Source organism: Anolis sagrei, chromosome X (genome assembly GCF_037176765.1).
Source record: "Anolis sagrei isolate rAnoSag1 chromosome X, rAnoSag1.mat, whole genome shotgun sequence".
NCBI lineage: Eukaryota > Metazoa > Chordata > Lepidosauria > Squamata > Dactyloidae > Anolis > Anolis sagrei.
Genome location: NC_090034.1, coordinates 25,850,173 through 25,867,308, shown reverse-complemented (window position 1 = coordinate 25,867,308; position 17,136 = coordinate 25,850,173). Strand labels below are relative to the sequence as shown.

General features: G+C 44.7%; 2 protein-coding genes across 2 annotated transcripts in view; both read left to right on the top strand.

The window, feature by feature from the left end:
- KNOP1 (lysine rich nucleolar protein 1) overlaps positions 1 to 17,136 on the top strand; it is a 268,616-nt gene that overhangs the window by 161,587 nt on the left and 89,893 nt on the right. The gene's annotated exons all lie outside the window — the stretch shown is intronic.
- GPRC5B (G protein-coupled receptor class C group 5 member B) overlaps positions 1 to 17,136 on the top strand; it is a 35,622-nt gene that overhangs the window by 9,788 nt on the left and 8,698 nt on the right. Inside the window, exons 2-3 of the mRNA XM_067461044.1 lie at positions 9,624 to 10,640; positions 14,766 to 14,878. Of these exons, the coding sequence (XP_067317145.1) occupies positions 9,632 to 10,640; positions 14,766 to 14,878 (1,122 nt within the window). The 5' untranslated portion in view covers positions 9,624 to 9,631. The remainder of the gene's footprint in view (positions 1 to 9,623; positions 10,641 to 14,765; positions 14,879 to 17,136) is intronic.

Below are 17,136 nucleotides of genomic sequence, written 5' to 3'. Positions count from 1 at the left end.
ATTTGGCTTCTGAAGGATGTGTGGACTCTTTCCCCCTCCCTTTGCAGAACTGCTGCAGTGCTCATCCCAGGCCTTTGGATCCCTGAATGGCTGAAATATTCTTGGTAGCACTCTGAAACCTGGTAAGGAATTTGCTCCTCCCTGTCCGATTGGAATCCTGCAACAAATGAGCTAGCCTTTGCAATGCAAAAGGCTGTAGTTATTTAACCCAAAGCGAAACAGTGGACCCTCTAAATTTTGTTGTGTTGTAGTTTCTAGAGTTCTTTACCATTGGCTAACGACAACAACAACAAAACTTTATTTGTATTCCTCCCTATCTCCCCAAGGGGACTCTAGTGGATTCCAGCATATACAGACACATACAGATACAAGGCAAATATTCAATGCCTTGAAACAATGAAACACAGGTACACAGATAAAGATAAAGGCTTCCCCTTCATCTCCAGCTCTGGGGGTGGTGCTTATCACCATTTCCAAGACAAAGAGCCTGTGTTGTCCGTAAACACTTCCTGGTCATGTGGCCGGCATGACTGTTTGGAGCGCCATTTACCTTCCTGCCAAAGCAGTACTTATTGATCTACTCACATTTGCAAGTTTTTGGAACTTCTAGGTTGACAGGAGCTGGGGCTAACAGTGGGAGTTCACCCCATCCCACAGATTTGAACCGCCAACCTTCTGGTCAGCAAGTTCAGCAGCTCAACAGTTTAACCTGTTGCGCCACTGTGGCCCTCTATTCTGTCTTTGCAGCACCATAACATTTGGACCATCACATATTCTCCACCCGCATTTAATGAATACAGATAATTCCATCATCATCATCATCGGCTTTCACTCACGGTCCACGAGTCTGATTCCCTTCCAAGTGTAGAGTCATGGCGGTGGGTCCGTAGGTCATTGTAGAGACCTATTCTGGATCTTTCACAGTGAGGACGTTGGGTTGCTGCATTTTTTGGGCTGTCTGACTATGTTCCAGTAACATTATCTTCTGACGTTTCACCTGCGCCTATGGCAGGCATTCTCAGAAGTTTGTTCAGAGTGAGGATATTGGTTTCCAAATGGAAGGCAGTCCTGACAAAGGTTGGTTTGACAGCCTGCCTTGTCTGGAGGCAGTCAGCAAAGCAATTAGTGAATTAAAAAATAACAAAGTCAGCGGACCTGATGGGATCCCTGCTGAAATCTTTAAAAGGGTGGACCTGAGCTGACACAACAACTTCACCAGCTCATTGAAAATAATTCCACCCAGTGATTTAATAGACTTTCTGAAACAGTGGAGATGCAGGAGCATCATCTAGGACCACAGTGGGGAACCTATTTTATTCTAGAACTTTGAGCATAGAACTAATTATTCCCACCCAGGAGAACCTTGAAGGAGCTGGGGGTGGTGACGGCCGACAGGGAGCTCTGGTGTGGGCTGGTCCATGAGGTCACGAAGAGTCGGAGACGACTGAACGAATGAACAACAACAACAGAACCACTTGAACTGTGCAGTCATAGGCTAGAACATTAAGGATCAAATGTCACTATTACAGTTTCCTCTATGTTCCAGGGGCTACCTCAGTATAACAGAAAAAAGTCTTGTCCAACCCTCCTTGGTGTCTCTGTGCATCCCGACACTGAGTTTCAGATGTATGTACCTTTATGATCCCCGATGACCTTGGAGACCCATGAATTTCATAAGGTTTTCTTTTTAGAAAGTCAGAGGTGGTTTTTCCAGTTCTGTCCTTTATATCCTACTGCACCTGGTAATCATTGGTGGTCTCCCATCCAGGTACCAACCAGACTGATTGATTTTAGTCTGATGTTTGAAGGAGCTGTCCAGGTACTAAAATGGGTTCAGTGTGTGGGCCCTGATTAGCTTCCAAGATCAGTTACCTGTTTGTTAATAGGGGCCATAACAAAATGTGAAATGTGTTGGAACTAGCAACCTTCTACAAGCCTCCTATACTACCCGTATATTCTGGCATATAAGACGACTGGGCGTATAAGACGACCCCCAACTTTTCCAGTTAAAATATAGAGTTTGGGATATATTCACCGTATAAGACTACCCCTCTTCCAACGCACACCAAATAAAAATTTAAAAAGCATCAGATTTGGTTTCAATATGGTAATTTTCCTTTTACTGGACCTCCTTCTCTGCCTCTCAGATCTCGCACATGCGCACCTGCACTGCTTCACTGCAGACTTCAGGAGCGAGATCTGAGAGGCAGAGGAGGAGGTACGGTAATAGGATACAAGGGCAGGCCAGACAGGTAAAAGAGGTGTGTTTTTCTGGGCCCAGAGCCACTCTATCTCTTTTTTCCATACCCCTGGTGCCCCAGACGCCTGCAGCTTGCTCCGCCCTTCACTCACACCTTCCCGGTGAGGCACCCCTTCACCTCACCATCGGGACCGCATTAAGTCCACGAATCCTGATGAATGGATTTTCTTCTACCGTACTTGTACAGCGTTGCCCTTAATGCTTTCATACAGTCGCTGCATACAGCAGGGACACGGCCATTGCCATTTTTTAGCTTCCCCCACCATATGTGGCAACCACAGATTCTCCAATCCGATTGGAAGTTTCAGCACCTGCTCTATAAGACTGCTCCCGTGTATAAGACTACTCCCACATACAAGACAACCCCGCATATAAGATGACCCCTGAATTTTGAGAAGATTTTCTTGGGTTAAAATGTAGTCTTCTACACCAGAATATACGATAGTTATTTGTTGTGTATATAATTCAGTTTGCTTACTATATTATATGTATATTTTGATACACAATTTCCCCTTAACTCTATGTAGTTTGAGGTGTGGGAGGGACTACAGACCGTGTGACCAGGTCTGGGACTATTCAGTCTGAGACTCAATTTTTAGAAGGCAGTTTTGCATCAGAAGCAGTACAGTTTAGAAGTAAAGTCAGTGTCAGTATGCTGCGGTGTGTAATCAGTCTGTTTTGAGTCAATGCTCAGTAATATATTAGACTGAAGAGAGTGTTAGTCTGTATGCAACAAAGAAGAGACTGAAACAGAATTCTTTAGAGAACTTACTGTTTGATCTCTCAACCAATAAGAAATGTACCTGTATTTATTTATTTTTATTTGCAGTTTTTATATTCCTCCCTTCTCACACCACAGGAGACTCAGGGCGGATTACAATGCACATATATATGGCAAACATTCAATGCCAGTTAGACATGCAACATATATAGACAGACACAGAAGCAATTTAACATTCCAGCTGTGCCCAAGCTTTTCCAGCTTTATGAGGGTATGCTCGATTCTGGCCACAGGGGGAGCTGTCACTTCACCATCCACTTGTGACACCAAGTCCTTTGATGGAGTACGTCCTCATTCTTCTGCACGCTGCTGGAAGGTTTTATGGTGTCATGAATTAGTTAAATTAGCCTCCCCGCATAAAACGATACCTAAATTTCCCACTTGACAGAGGCAATGGTCTTTCAGGCTGCATAGGTCGACAGCAAGCTAGACTAATGGCCGGAAGCTCACTCTGACCCAGGCTGCCTTTGAACTCATTACCTCTTGGTCAGTAGTGATTTAATGCAGCTAGCTCCCAGCTAGCTGTGCCACAGCCTGGTCCTGTATACTGAATAGATGAAGTTTTTAAGTAAACCAACTGTGTTATTTTTAACAAAGACAACTTACTTTTGTCTCTTGAGAGCATGATTTAAAACCAAATATATTTTATGGAAGAATAGATGTTTTTGGGTAACTGAAATAATACTTCTGAATATTTGCTATATATTGTGTGTATTAGCATAATCTTTGAACTGTTCCTAACAGTTCAAAGAGATAACCAGGTATATCAGTCTAACAATTCAGAAACCCAATTTGCCTTGCACAAATGCTAGTGGATATTTACCACTGAGGAGAAGATTCACTTAAAACGAGCATTTAACTCTTCTCAGGAAAATCATACTTTACAAAAGGTTTATAATTATCCCAAATAGTGTGACTGCCAATTAATCTCCAAAAGGGTCATGTTTCCATGGAGATTCCTGGTTTCCCAAAAGGTTATGATTTCTCAAAGGTCATGCCTTTCCAAAAAAGGAAAAGGCTGTACTAACTAGAAACTGCTCACCACTGAGATCTGCAGGAACCAGCCTTGTGATTGAATTAGGTCATGAGTTGTTGAGGAAGCTTTAAGAAAAACCATCAAAGAAGGATGTGATCGTGCTTTATAAAGCGACTAGCCATCACCTGCCAAGCATTGCTGTGGCCCAGTAAGTGATCTGGAAAACAAAGTAATGAGTAAGTGTTGGTTTCTAATATATGTAATTTCCTTATGCTTTTGGGTAAACAGTATTTCTTGTTGCTTCTTTGTCAGTGTTGATGTAGAGATTGTTTGGCTTGCGTACTCTGAAACATGCAACATATAATTGTCCTTCTTTAGGGGTCTCTTTCAAATCTGTGATACTATATCTGTCATATACATATATGTGTGTGAGAGAATCATCTCTATCTATGTCTAAGGCTGGATGGCTCTTTGTCAGGAGGGCTTTGATTATGTTTTCTGGCCCTGGTGAAGGAAGTTGCATTGGATGGCCTTAAGGCAGCATTTCTGTGTGAGAAGTTTGGCCCAATTCTATAGTTGGTGGGGTTCAGAATGCTCTTTGATTGTAGGTGAACTATAAATCCCAGTAACTACAACTCCCAAATGTCAAGGTCTATTTTCCCCAAACTCCATCTGTGTTTACATTTGGGCATATTGAGTTTCCGTACCAAGTTTGGTCCAGATCCATCATTGTTTGGGTTCACAGAGAATGTAGGTGAACGACAACTTCAAAACTCAAGGTCAATGCCCACCAAACCTTTCTAGTGTTTTCTGTTGGTCATGGGAGTCCTGTGTGCCAAGTTTGGTTCAATTCCATCATTGGTGGAGTTCAGAATGCTCTTTGATTGTATGTTAACTATAAATTCCAGCAACTACAACTCCCAAATGACAAAATCATTTTTTGAGGGATGGTCACTCCTTGGGTTAGTAGGTGTCTTGTGGCCAAATTTGGTGGCAATTAGTCCAGAAAGAAAATCCTAAAATTGGTAAGGGGCAGATTCCTGATCACTGGTGCCTTTTTCTGCTTGGCTTTGCTCCATTCTTCCACTCCACAACTCTAGGAAGGGATGAATGACGGGCCACTAGCTCTCAGGATGTCTCTCTGCTCCTGCCAAACATATCTCCAAGAAAGGAGGAAATGGGGCATGGCCTCTATGGAATAGCTTGTCCCATAATAGCTGGAATCACATGAGATGAATATCACAAGAATCAGTTCTTTTTTTTAAAAAAATGGGGAAAAAACTACTCATGATGATGATGATGCATCCTTGGAAGTTGCCATGCCTTGTTTGGATAGCAGTGAAGCGGGTACCAACAACTGTGTGTCCAAAGCTAAAGGCATCAGGAGAATGTAAGTTGTGATCAGCTGATTGCTTGTCCAAAGGCCTGTTTATCAGATCTGTTTCTTTTTTTTACCCAAATCATTTTTATTAAACACTAGCTTGGGGACGCGGCGCTTCCCCTGGTTATTTGAGAAAGGAATTGTGTATCAAGGTTGGTCTTTATCAGTTATTTATATGGCTCGCAGTGGTCTCAGGAAGTTAGTGAAGGTACTGCGAGTCCCATCATCTGTGGTCCATCCTCCTCCAAATTGCACCATGATGGAGAGTGGGTCGTGGGGGCTCTGTGCGCCAAGTTTTGTTCTTGATCAGTCATTGGATGAGGGTCACAGTGGTCTCAGAAAGTGAGTTTAAGTACTGCAAGTCCCATCCTCAATAGTCTGTTCTCCCCCAAACCTCACCAGAATGTTGAGTTGGCCAAAGGGGCTCTCTGTGCCAAGTTTGGTCTTTCTTGATATTTGGATAAGTGTGGCTGTGGTTTCAGGAAGTGAGTGAAGGTACTGGAAGTCCCATCATCCATCGTCCGTCCTCCTCCGAACAGCACCGGGAAGTAGAATGGCCCATGGGGGCTCTGTGTACCATCTGTGGACTTGATCGGTCATAAGATGAGGGTTGCATGGTCTTGGGAAGTGTGTGGAGGTACTTCAAGTCCCATCATCCATGGTCCATCATGCTTGAAACAGCATCAGGATGTAGAATGGGTTATGGGCTCTGTGTGCCAACTTTGGTCTTGATCAGTCGTTGGATGAGGTTCACAGAGGTCTCAGAATGTGAGTGAAGGTACTGGAAGTCCCATCATCCATGGTCCATCCTCCTCCAAGCAGCACCAGCATGTAGAGTGGGTCATGCGGGCTCTGCGTGCCAACTTTGGACTTGATCGGTCATTAGATGAGGGTTGGAACAGTCTTGGGAATGGAGTGGAGGTACTTCAAGTCCTATCATCCATGGTCCATCCTGCTGGAAACTGCACCAGGATGTAGAGTGGGTTATGCGGGCTCTCAGTATGAATTGTGGTCCTGATCCATCATTGTTGGCAGTTGTAATGGTCTTAGGAAGGGAGTGCAGGTATTGCAAGTCCCATCATCCATGGTGCATCCTCCTCCAAACTGCACCAAGATATAGAGTGTGTCATGGTGACTCAGTGTGCCAAGTTTGGTCTTTGTCGGTAATTGGATGGGGGTTGCAGTGGTCTCAGGAATTGAACAAAGGTACTGCAAGTCCCATAATCCATGGTCCATCCCTGGCCAAAACACACCAGGGCGTAAAGTGGGTCATGAGAGGTCTATGTGCCAAGTTTGGTCCTGATCAGTCATTGGATGAGGTCAACAGCGGTCTCAGAAAGTGAGTGATGGTACTGCAAGTCCCAACATCCATGGTTCATCCTCCTCCAAACTGCAGTAGGATGTAGAGTGGGTGATGGGGGCTCTGTGTGCCAAGTTTGGTCTGTATTGGTAATTTTCTGACAGAGTCCCTGGCCTTTTCCTGTCATCTCTTTGTCATCTCGGAATCTTGGAATTGAGGCTGGCCAATCTGAGACCATATGCAAATTTCCTTCTCTCATGTCTCCGTTTCTGTCATGAACCCTTTTCTCCACCAGGGGCTCCTGTAAAGCTGGCCAATCAGAGACCATATGCAAATAGCACCACAGCGGCAGCCAATCAGAATCTTGGAACTTTCAGGGTGGCCAATCAGAATGCTGGCACATACACCGCCACACCGCCACACTTTTGTCCTCCGCATACAAACTTTGACTTTTATTATATACATAGATAGATAGATAGATAGATAGATAGATAGATAATATAGATATAGATATATATAGATTTACTAGGAGAGTGAATGGGGCAAGGGAAGGAAAAAGAAAAAAATGGGGATAGTATATTTGATATTGGTTAGTTGCATCTTTACAAATGTCTAATTATTTATCGTGTCAAAAGCGAATTGAGAATACAGTTATAATATATAGAAAAACCACAAACGAAATTAAAAACTTGGCATGATACTGAATGTCCTTTGACCAGTAGCTGGCCACTTGGAGTGCCTCAGGTGTGGCTGTAAGAAGGTCCTCCATTGTGCATGTGGCGGGGCTCAGACTGCATTGTAGTAGGTGGTCTGTGGTTTGCTTTTCTCCACACTCACATGTCGTGGGCTCCACTTTGTAGCCCCATTTCTTAAGGTTGGCTTTGCATCTCGTGGTGCCAGAGCGCAGTCTGTTCAACGCCTTCCAAGTCGCCCAGTCTTCTGTGTGCCCAGGAGGGAGTCTCTCATCCAGGCTCAGCCACTGATTGAGGTTCAGGGTCTTTACCTGCCAGTTTTGGACTCTTGCTTGCTGAGGTGTTCTTGCAAGTATCTCTTGATTTAAGGCATTGGCATGCTGGCTGATATCTGAACAGAGGATGGGCCTGAGATGTCAATACCTTGATCCTTTCATTACTGGCTGCCACATATGTCAAGTGGTGCAATATTGGCTACACCAGCATTTCTTAACCTGGGGGTCGGGAGGCCTGAGGGGGTTGTGAGGGGGTGTCTGAGGGGTCGCCAAAGTGCACCAGAAAACACGGTATTTTCTGTTGGTCATGGGGGCTCTGTGTGGGAAGTTTGGCTCAATTCTATCATTGGTAGGGATCAGAATGCTCTTTAATGGTAGGTGAATTATAAATCCCAGGAACTACAACTCCCAAATGTTAAGGCCTATTTTCCCCAAACTCCACCAGTTTTCACATTTGGCCATATTGAATATTTGTGCCAAGTTTGGTCCAGTTCCATCATTGTTTGGGTCCACAGTGCTCTCTGGATGTAGGTGAACTACAACTCCAAAACTCAAGATCAATGCCCATCAAACCCTTCCAGTGTTTTCTGTTGACCATGGGAGTTCTGTGTGCCAAGTTTGGTTCAATTCCATCGTTGGTGGAGTTCAGAATGAGCTTTACAGGTGAGCTGTAAAACCCAAGAACTACAACTCCCAAATGACAAAACCAACCCCCCCAAACCCCAACAGTATTCGGTTTTGGGCATATCGGGTATTTGTGCCAAATTTGGTCCAGTACATCCTGCATATCAGATATTTCCATTACGATTCGTAACAGTAGCAAAATGACAGTTCTGAAGTAGCAATGAAAATAATGTTATGGTTGGGGGTCAACACAACATGAGGAACTGTATTAAGGGGTCAAGGCCTTAGGAAGGTTGAGAACCACTGGGCTAGACAGTATAATTTTTCCATTGGTGTAGGGCGTAGACATAATGTGATAATGCGACATATCTCATTAAGAGCCACATCCACTGTTTTAACATGGTGAGATGTGTTCCACACTGGGCATGTGTCCTCAGCAGCAGAGTAGCAAAGCAAAATGTCCAACAGGGACAGATTTTTTTTTAAAAAAAATGTCTTATGATAACAAGGAGGGATGTTCTCCTCCTTGAAGCCAGAAACAAAATCTGTAACAGGAAATGTTCTCATACAGTGAGAGTGTTGTCAGTTCTTTCAAACATCAATATATAGAAACGAGGGCGATACTTTTTCCGGTGTCAGAGTATACATATTTCACAACTCCCGTGCCTGTCTGATTGATGCGGAACAACGTGAATACATAATTTTGAGTTAGGTGTGAATTAGCAGCATGAGGTTATGGTGTTTCCAGAACAAAACTAAGGAGCACTCCCGAGGCAATTCTTAGCATGTGCCTTATCTTTAGAAGTATTTCAGAAAACGGAAAGGACCGTAACCAACGTAGCCGGTGTGGATCAAAGTGTATATTCGCCACACTTAAGATGCGAAAATGGGATTGAATTGCCTCCAGTTTTGAATCTGGGGATCCCAGACCCCATCTACACAGCCATATAATGCAGTTTCATAATGCCGTTTATCTGCATTTATTGCAGTGTTGACCAGGCATGGGGAAACTTTGGCCCACCAGGTGTTTTGGACTTCAACTCCTACCATTCCTAACAACCAGTAGGAGCCAGCCTTCCATGGTGTGAAGAGTCAAAGCACAGTGTTTTCCAATTATAAGAATCATAATAACGATCAGGTGTGATGAGGAAGGAGAGGTTGCATCCTGTCTAAATACAGCATGCATCCAGTCCTAAAAAAATATGGGATGCATACTGATACAAATGATACAAATATCTCAATGTGATAAAGTCCTAAGAGGTGTACGATAATGGAATAAGTGGGAAGAACACCCTGTCATTCTTATATTTTATCTCCTGGTCTTCTTGTTCCAGAAAGAAAAATGGTGGCTCTCCCAACCCTTGGTCTCCTCCTCCTCCTCCTCGTGGTCGGCTATGGCTCCTCTGAGAACTCCAGCACCTCCAGAGGCTGCGGACTGGACATCCTTCCTCAGTACGTGTACCTCTGCGATCTGGATGCTATCTGGGGGATCGTTGTGGAAGCAGTGGCTGGCGCCGGGGTCTTGACCACACTGCTTCTCATGCTGATCTTGCTGGCACGGCTGCCGTTCATCAAAGAGAAAGAGAAGAAGAGCCCACTGGGGGTGCATTTCCTCTTCCTTCTTGGGACCTTGGGACTCTTTGGCTTGGCGTTTGCCTTCATCATCGAGGAAGACGAGACTCTCTGCTCTGTGCGCAGGTTCCTGTGGGGGGTCCTCTTTGCCCTGTGCTTCTCCTGCTTGGTCGCTCAGGCCTGGAGGCTCCGGAGACTCGTCCGCCATGGCAAAAGCCCGTCCGGATGGCAGCTGGCTGGTGCGGCCATCTGCCTTGCCCTGGTCCAAGTTATTATTGCAACGGAATGGCTGATACTGACCATTGTGAGGGACGGGAAGCTGGCCTGCCATTACGAGCCGATGGATTTCGCCATGGCGTCCATCTATGTGATGTTTCTGATGGTGGTGGCTCTGGGCTTTTCTTTTTTCACAGTTTGCGGCAAGTTCAAGAAGTGGAAGAAGAATGGCGTGTGCCTCATTCTCACCAGCTTTTTCTCAGTCCTGCTTTGGGTTGCATGGCTGGCAATGTATCTGTATGGGAATAAAGAACTTGGGAGGCGGGACCAGTGGCGGGACCCAACGCTCGCCATTGCGCTGGTCTCCAGCGGTTGGGTCTTTGTGGTTTTTCACGCCATCCCAGAGGTCCACTGCTCCATCCTTCCATCCCAGCAAGAAAACACACCTAATTATTTTGACACTTCACAACCGCGCATGCGGGAGACTGCGTTTGAGGACGATTTACAGCTTCCACGGAGCTACATGGAAAACAAAGCCTTTTCAATGGATGAGCATAATGCAGGTAAGACCTGAACCATACACTTTCCTCAGATTATTATGTCTGTGAGGAGGGGAGATGAGCCCGTCTTTGACCATGAATTGGCTAAACATTCCAGTAGGGTTTTAAGGCTGTAGCCATGTTGGTCTTTTTCAGCATAGAAAAGAGAGGCATGGTGGAAAAAATAACCTAGTGGCATCTTTAAAGATGACGTGATTCATTTTAGCAGGTGCTTTGGTGGAGTCTAGTCCTATTCTTGAAATGCACCAAAGAATAAGAAGAGAAATGATATTTCCAACTGAAAGGAAACACATGATGATCACATAGTAGTTCAAACTTCCCTTTCTCAACTTTCCCCAACTAAATATAATTAGGTGACAACACCTACCATCCTCAGGCAATGACCAGGAAAGATAGAAGATGTGGCCGCCCAGCCTTTTAGAAGCAAAGTTTAGATAGGCTTCGTCTCAAATTGAGGTGGGCAAATTATAGCCAGCCAGGTGCCATTAAACTGCAATTTCCATAATTTGGGATCCACTGGTAGATCACTGGGAGAACTTGTAGTACGTCACCAAGGGTTAGTTGAAGTGGATAGTATACCTCCCTCTTAGCATAGGGCGAGTGTGTGGGGTTAATTAAGTCCATAGAGCATGAACTAGAGTAGCTTTGTAACTTTCCCAATAGAAGACAGTTGTCCGGTTTGTATGAAGAAGGAAGGTCCTCTTTCACAGCATGCAAGTTTAGCTTATAGAAAAAGAGCTACAACAAGGGGGAGGAGTGATAAGGGCCATGAAGTCGCCTCCCACCATTTAGCACTTCCTGCAAAGTGGAGCAAGGGAAACACAGTCCTTCCCTTCATGGTGAGATGTGCCATTTTTTGCAAGCTAGCAGCCGGTGGAGCTGATGCAACAGGGTGGTTGTATGCTTCCTGTACTTCCTTGAAGTAAGAAATATGGCTGCCACCCATTGGACTATTTGGAGCTTCCAGACAGTCTTCAGAGGCAACCCCGCATAGAGTGCATTGCAGTAGTCTATTCGGGATGTAACAAGAGCGTGGACCACCATGGCCAAGTCAGTCTTCCCAAGGTATGGGCATAGCTGGCGCACAAGTTTTCATTGTGCGATTGCTCCTCGGCCACCGCCGAGACCTGGGGTTCCATGCTCAGCGATGAGTCCAGGTGAACTCCCAAGCTGTGAACCTGTGTCTTCAGGGGGAGTGTAGCCCCATCCAGCACGTGTTGTAACCCTATACCTAATTCGGCCTTTCAACTGACCAGCAGAATCTCTGTCTTGTCTGGATTCAATTTCAATTTGTTAGCCCTCATCTAGACAGTCAAAGCTGCCAAGCTCCGGTTCAGGACTTGAACAGCCTCCTTAGCAGCAGGTGGAAAGGAATTAGAAGAGTTGGACGTCATCTGCATACAAATGACATTGAACGCCAAAACTCTGGATGATCTTCCAACGGCTTTATGTTGATGTTAAACAATATGGGGGACAGTACTGAACCCTGCGGGACCCCACAGGACAATGGCTGTGGGGCCAAACAGATGTCCCCCAATAACACCTTCTGAGAGTGACCCTCCAGGAAGGATGAAGCCAGTGCAGAACAGTGCCCCCAAGTCTCATTCCTGTGAGGCGTCTCAGAAGGATACTGCGGTCTAAGAAAGGTGCAGTGAAGATTAAAATGGATGAGAGGCCCATGTCACTTTGATCAGCCAAAACCAGCAAAGATATGGGAGTATGGGAATTGTAGTCAGACAGCAACTGGCTCAATGGGCTTCTAGCAGGCTTTCCGAACACACATTCAGAAGGGGGTACTTTGAAAGCGATGTGCCTCAAACAAGAGGCACCCATTTTCCCATGATGGTGCTGTGCAACAGGTGAGTGTGGGACATTTTGTGTGTGGTGAGTCTTTTTTTTAATGCAAAAGACCATCCTACTACACTGCTTTGTCTGCTGTGGATTGTAGTGGGTTAAAGCAATATGCAGCCTTGGGCTGTCCATGATCAGTTTGCATTGACTGTCCAGTTCTAATGAGTGAGAGGCGATACAGCATTCTGGCTTATTGCAATGATTAGAATCAGGCATGTGTAGTGGAACCAAGCGTTTTACAGGTCACTACCGTTGAAGCATCCAACCAGATTGTAAATCGGCAACCATGGCAGGATTCTGTGAAGATTATTTGCTCTTCACCTGCATTGAACCCATCAGTGCTACGATTGGAAGAAATCTTTAGTTAAGCCTTTTCTTTCAGTCCTGCCATTCTCACATTGGATGGAAACACGCTTTGAGTCTCCTTGTGGAGAGAAAAAGTAGAATATAAAGAAACACAAACATTTATTTATTTATTTATTGTGTCAAAAGCGAATTGAGAATACAGTTATGATATATAGAAAAACCACGAACGAAATTAAAAACTTGGCATGATACTAAATGTCCTTTGACCAGAAGCTGGCCACTTGGAGTGCCCCTGGTGTGGCTGTAAGGAGGTCCTCCATTGTGCATGTGGCAGGGCTCAGACTGCATTGTAGTAAGTGGTCTGTGGTTTGCTGTCATCCAGTTACGTGTCATGGACTCCACTTTGTGGCTCCATTTCCTAAGGTTGGTCCCAGAGCACAGTCTGTTCAGCACCTTCCAAGTCGCCCATTTTTCTGTGTGCCCAGGAGGGAGTCTCTCATTTGGTATCAGCCATGGATTGATGTTCTGGGTTTTAGCCTACGACTTTTGGACTCTTGCTTGTTGAGGTGTTCCTGTAAGTGTCTCTGTAGATCGTAGGAAGATATTTCTTTAATTTAGGTGTTGGCTTGCTTACTGATATCCAAACAGAGGATGGGCCAAGGATGTCACTGCCTTAATCTTTTCATTACTGGCTGCTACTTCCCGACAGATGTCAGGTGGTGTGATACTGGCTAAACAGTATAATTTCTCCAGCGGTGTTGGGCGTAGTCATCCTGTGATAATACAGCATGTCTTATTAAGAGCCACATCCACTGTTTTAATGTGGTGAAATGTTTTCCACACTGAGCATGCGTATTCAGCAGAAGAGTAGCAAAGCGCAAGGGCAGATGTCTTCACTGTGTCTGGTTGTGATCCCCAGTTTGTGCCAGTCAGCTTTCATATGCTATTAATTCTAGCACTCACTTTTTTCTTGATAGTCAGGCAAACATAATGATGATAATGACTTTTGGAGGGATGATATGGGCTGGACTTCCTTCTGAACCGTCCTTGATGTCCTACCATCATTTATGCAGGTGTTTGTATTCCAGCAGGCTATTGGGAACTCATTGTTTTGCAAGATAATTATGCTATGCCACTATTCCCCTTTGTCATAAATCGATAACTTTATGATTTTAATTCAATAGAAAATGTGATGCCATTTTAAACAAATCCTACTGTGTTTCTCAAATTGATATGTTTTGTCTGAGATTGGCAGGGAGTGGGGAGTGTTTGCAAGTGGGATATAGGATGCTTATGGATGTTCAAGTCCCAATAAGTACAGTACAAGTTTGCCTTTGGGGTTTATATATATATATATATATACACACACACACACACAAGTCCTGAATTGTTGACTCTGTGGGTGCCCAGCCTGTAGATACAGAGGGCCAGTTGTATAAATAAAGTAACACAATAGTGAATTATAGTCTTGCGGTATGCTGTCTCACTCTGATTGAGTTGATTTGAATTGCCAGTTATGAGATGCTTGCTTACTAATCTTATAAACCAATCTTCCTTGGTTAGTGTTCCTATGTTCTCACCGCGATGAGGCTTTCGTATCCACAGCAAATCAGAAATGAATCTGCTGTTGTTGGGCCCCAATCTCTCCCACTGGTTGTTGTTGTTTTTATATTTATTTATACCCTGCTTTATCTCTACTGCAGGAGACTCAAAGCAGCTTAACAAAAAAGCATCAGCACACAATTTAAAAATACTCCAATATCCAAACTTTAAAACAGGATTAAATATAAACATTATTTTAAAATTCCCAGTTAAAAACCATTAAGACATATTCAATGTGTTTCGGCTCTGGCTGTTGGGAGTTGCAGTTCACCCTTTTCCGGAGGGCAACATGCCAAAGACATTTGCAGAGGTAGGAAGCCAAAAGTTGCTGTTCTCAGCCTCTCCCTTTCTCTCTATTGCGCTTTGCAGCTTTGCGGACGGCAGGGTTTCGCAACGGCAGTTTGGGAAGCCGCCCTAGCGCTCCCTTCCGAAGCAACGTCTATCAGCCCACCGAGATGGCTGTTGTCCTGAATGGTGGGACTGTAAGTATCAAAATGTGACGCTCGGAGAAGCCGTGTGTGAGGGGCAGATGCCCAGCCTCAGCTTTCAGCCCAGAATATTATGCAATGAGATGCTAGATCATATTTGGGGGAGGGGGGGTAGAATGTAGGGGGATTCTTTCTGTATAAGGCTGCATGCAATGCTACCTCAAAGTACTCAGTGGGTTGGGTTCACCTGATATTTGCCATCCATGTTGCTTTTGGAGATGTGTCCAGATGATGGTGGTTCCGTCATTTATTTTTAAATCAAACTATATTGTAAGATGTACAGTAAATAGCGATGACGACAACGATGATGATAGAACTTCTCTGTTGTTTTGGGGATGGTGTTGTCTGCTTCCAAAGAACCCCTTCTGATCTCTAGGAAAGTCTCTTCATTGCTGACATTGTGCATTGCCACCTTTCTGAACAAAGCAATTTTTCTTGCTGAATTCTGAATATTGACAGCAATTTACTTTGCTTCCAAAAGAGAGAGAGAGAGAGAGAGAAATAGAAATGTGTGTTAAAGAGTTCACTAGTAAGGCCTCAGATGCTTAATCTGCAGCCAGGTCACCATCCAGAGTCAGTTTAGAGAGAGATTCAAGAGGCAAACCACTTCCTTCAATCTCATTTGCATTGTATATGTGTACACGTACCTGCATAGGCCACTTTGTGCGCCTCTCTCTCTCTCTCTCTTTCTTCAGTTTTGCTGACCAATGGAGAATGCTCATCTCCCCCATTTTAATTTCCATCACACATATACATTGGTGCTGCTTGAAACCTCTGCTCATAAGTCAGCTTCCTCTCCATGTAAGTTGGACTTGTGTTATTTGGGGGAGGGGGGGGGTGTTTTCCAGCCACCGCTGACCCCAAAAGGCAATGTGCATTTTTATTCCCCACCCCCATCCCACCCTCTTTTTGCAAAAGCACAAAGACTGTGATCTTGTAATCCGCATCTTTCTAGTTGGATCCAGGCCACCCTGCTGCTCGCTCGGCAAAAGGGGAGTGTCACAGCCGTGGATAGAGCTGCGAAGGGCCAGATTGGCATCTGGGTTAACCCAGTTGGAGGGCAGCTCAGAAGCAGCTCTCAGCAGCTAATGCCACTCTGGGATAATTCCCCTCTGAGCCGAAGTAAGCCTTCCACACCGCCCTCTGTGCCCCTCCCTTGGCCATAGTTTAGTCAGTGCATTGCAACTGGTCAGTGCTGCAACTGGGTCTGGAACACTAACAGTATAGACATGCTACCGTTAGAGCAGTTTGGTACCATGTGGACAATTTCAATAGAAAGGAGGAAACCATGAAAATGAACACAATCTGGTTACCAGTATTAAAAACACCAGAATCAAGACAGTAAACAAAGAACACCACTCAGAAACAGGGGAATTCCAGAAAGCAAACAACTAAGTGCCAGTTAAAATCTCCCAAACAGAGGATGCCTCCAAGCACAACAACCAAGCTTCTTCTATGCAAATACTCTCAGTGATTGACTTTGCAGCTGCAAAGCTACTCAATGCTAAATAAAGAACACCACACAGAAACAGGGGAATTCAGACAGCAAACAACCAAGTGCCAGTGAACACCTCCCAAACAAAAGGTGCCTCCAGGCACAACAGCCAAGATACCTCTATGCAGATACCCTCACTGATTGACTTTGCAGCTTCATAGCTACTTAACGCTATTCAAGCTTGCTAACTGCAACATTCACACTTGCTTCAAACAGACAAGGGTTCTTTCTCCCACCCTGGACATATATACACTCCACTTGCCTCATTAGCATCAGACCTCTGAAGATGCCATTAGCTACAGATGCAGGCAAAATATCGAGAGAGAATGCTACAGGAAACATGGCTATACAGCCCAAAAAAATCACAGCAACCCAGTTTGGTACCACTTTATTTGTCACAGTACTATCCTACTAGAATTTGTCATTAGGGGGAGTATAAAAATTGTCTGATGAAGAGTTCCAGCACTGTAACACACCTCATTGGACTATATATGCTTGGATGTTTTATGATGGAGCTGTGGCACTCACAAATGGTATCAAACTTGCATGGGCAAACTTCGGCCCTTCAGACGTTTGGACTTCAACTCCCACCATTCCCAACAGCCTCAGGAAGGGGCCTGAGGCTATTAGGAATGGTGGGAGTTGAAGTCCAAAACACCTGGAGGGCCGAAGTTTGCCCATGCCTGTTTTAGATTATGCTAGCCTTGTTCATGGTAGGAGTTGTATTCAACATTTGGAAGCCCTGGTTTCTCAATCC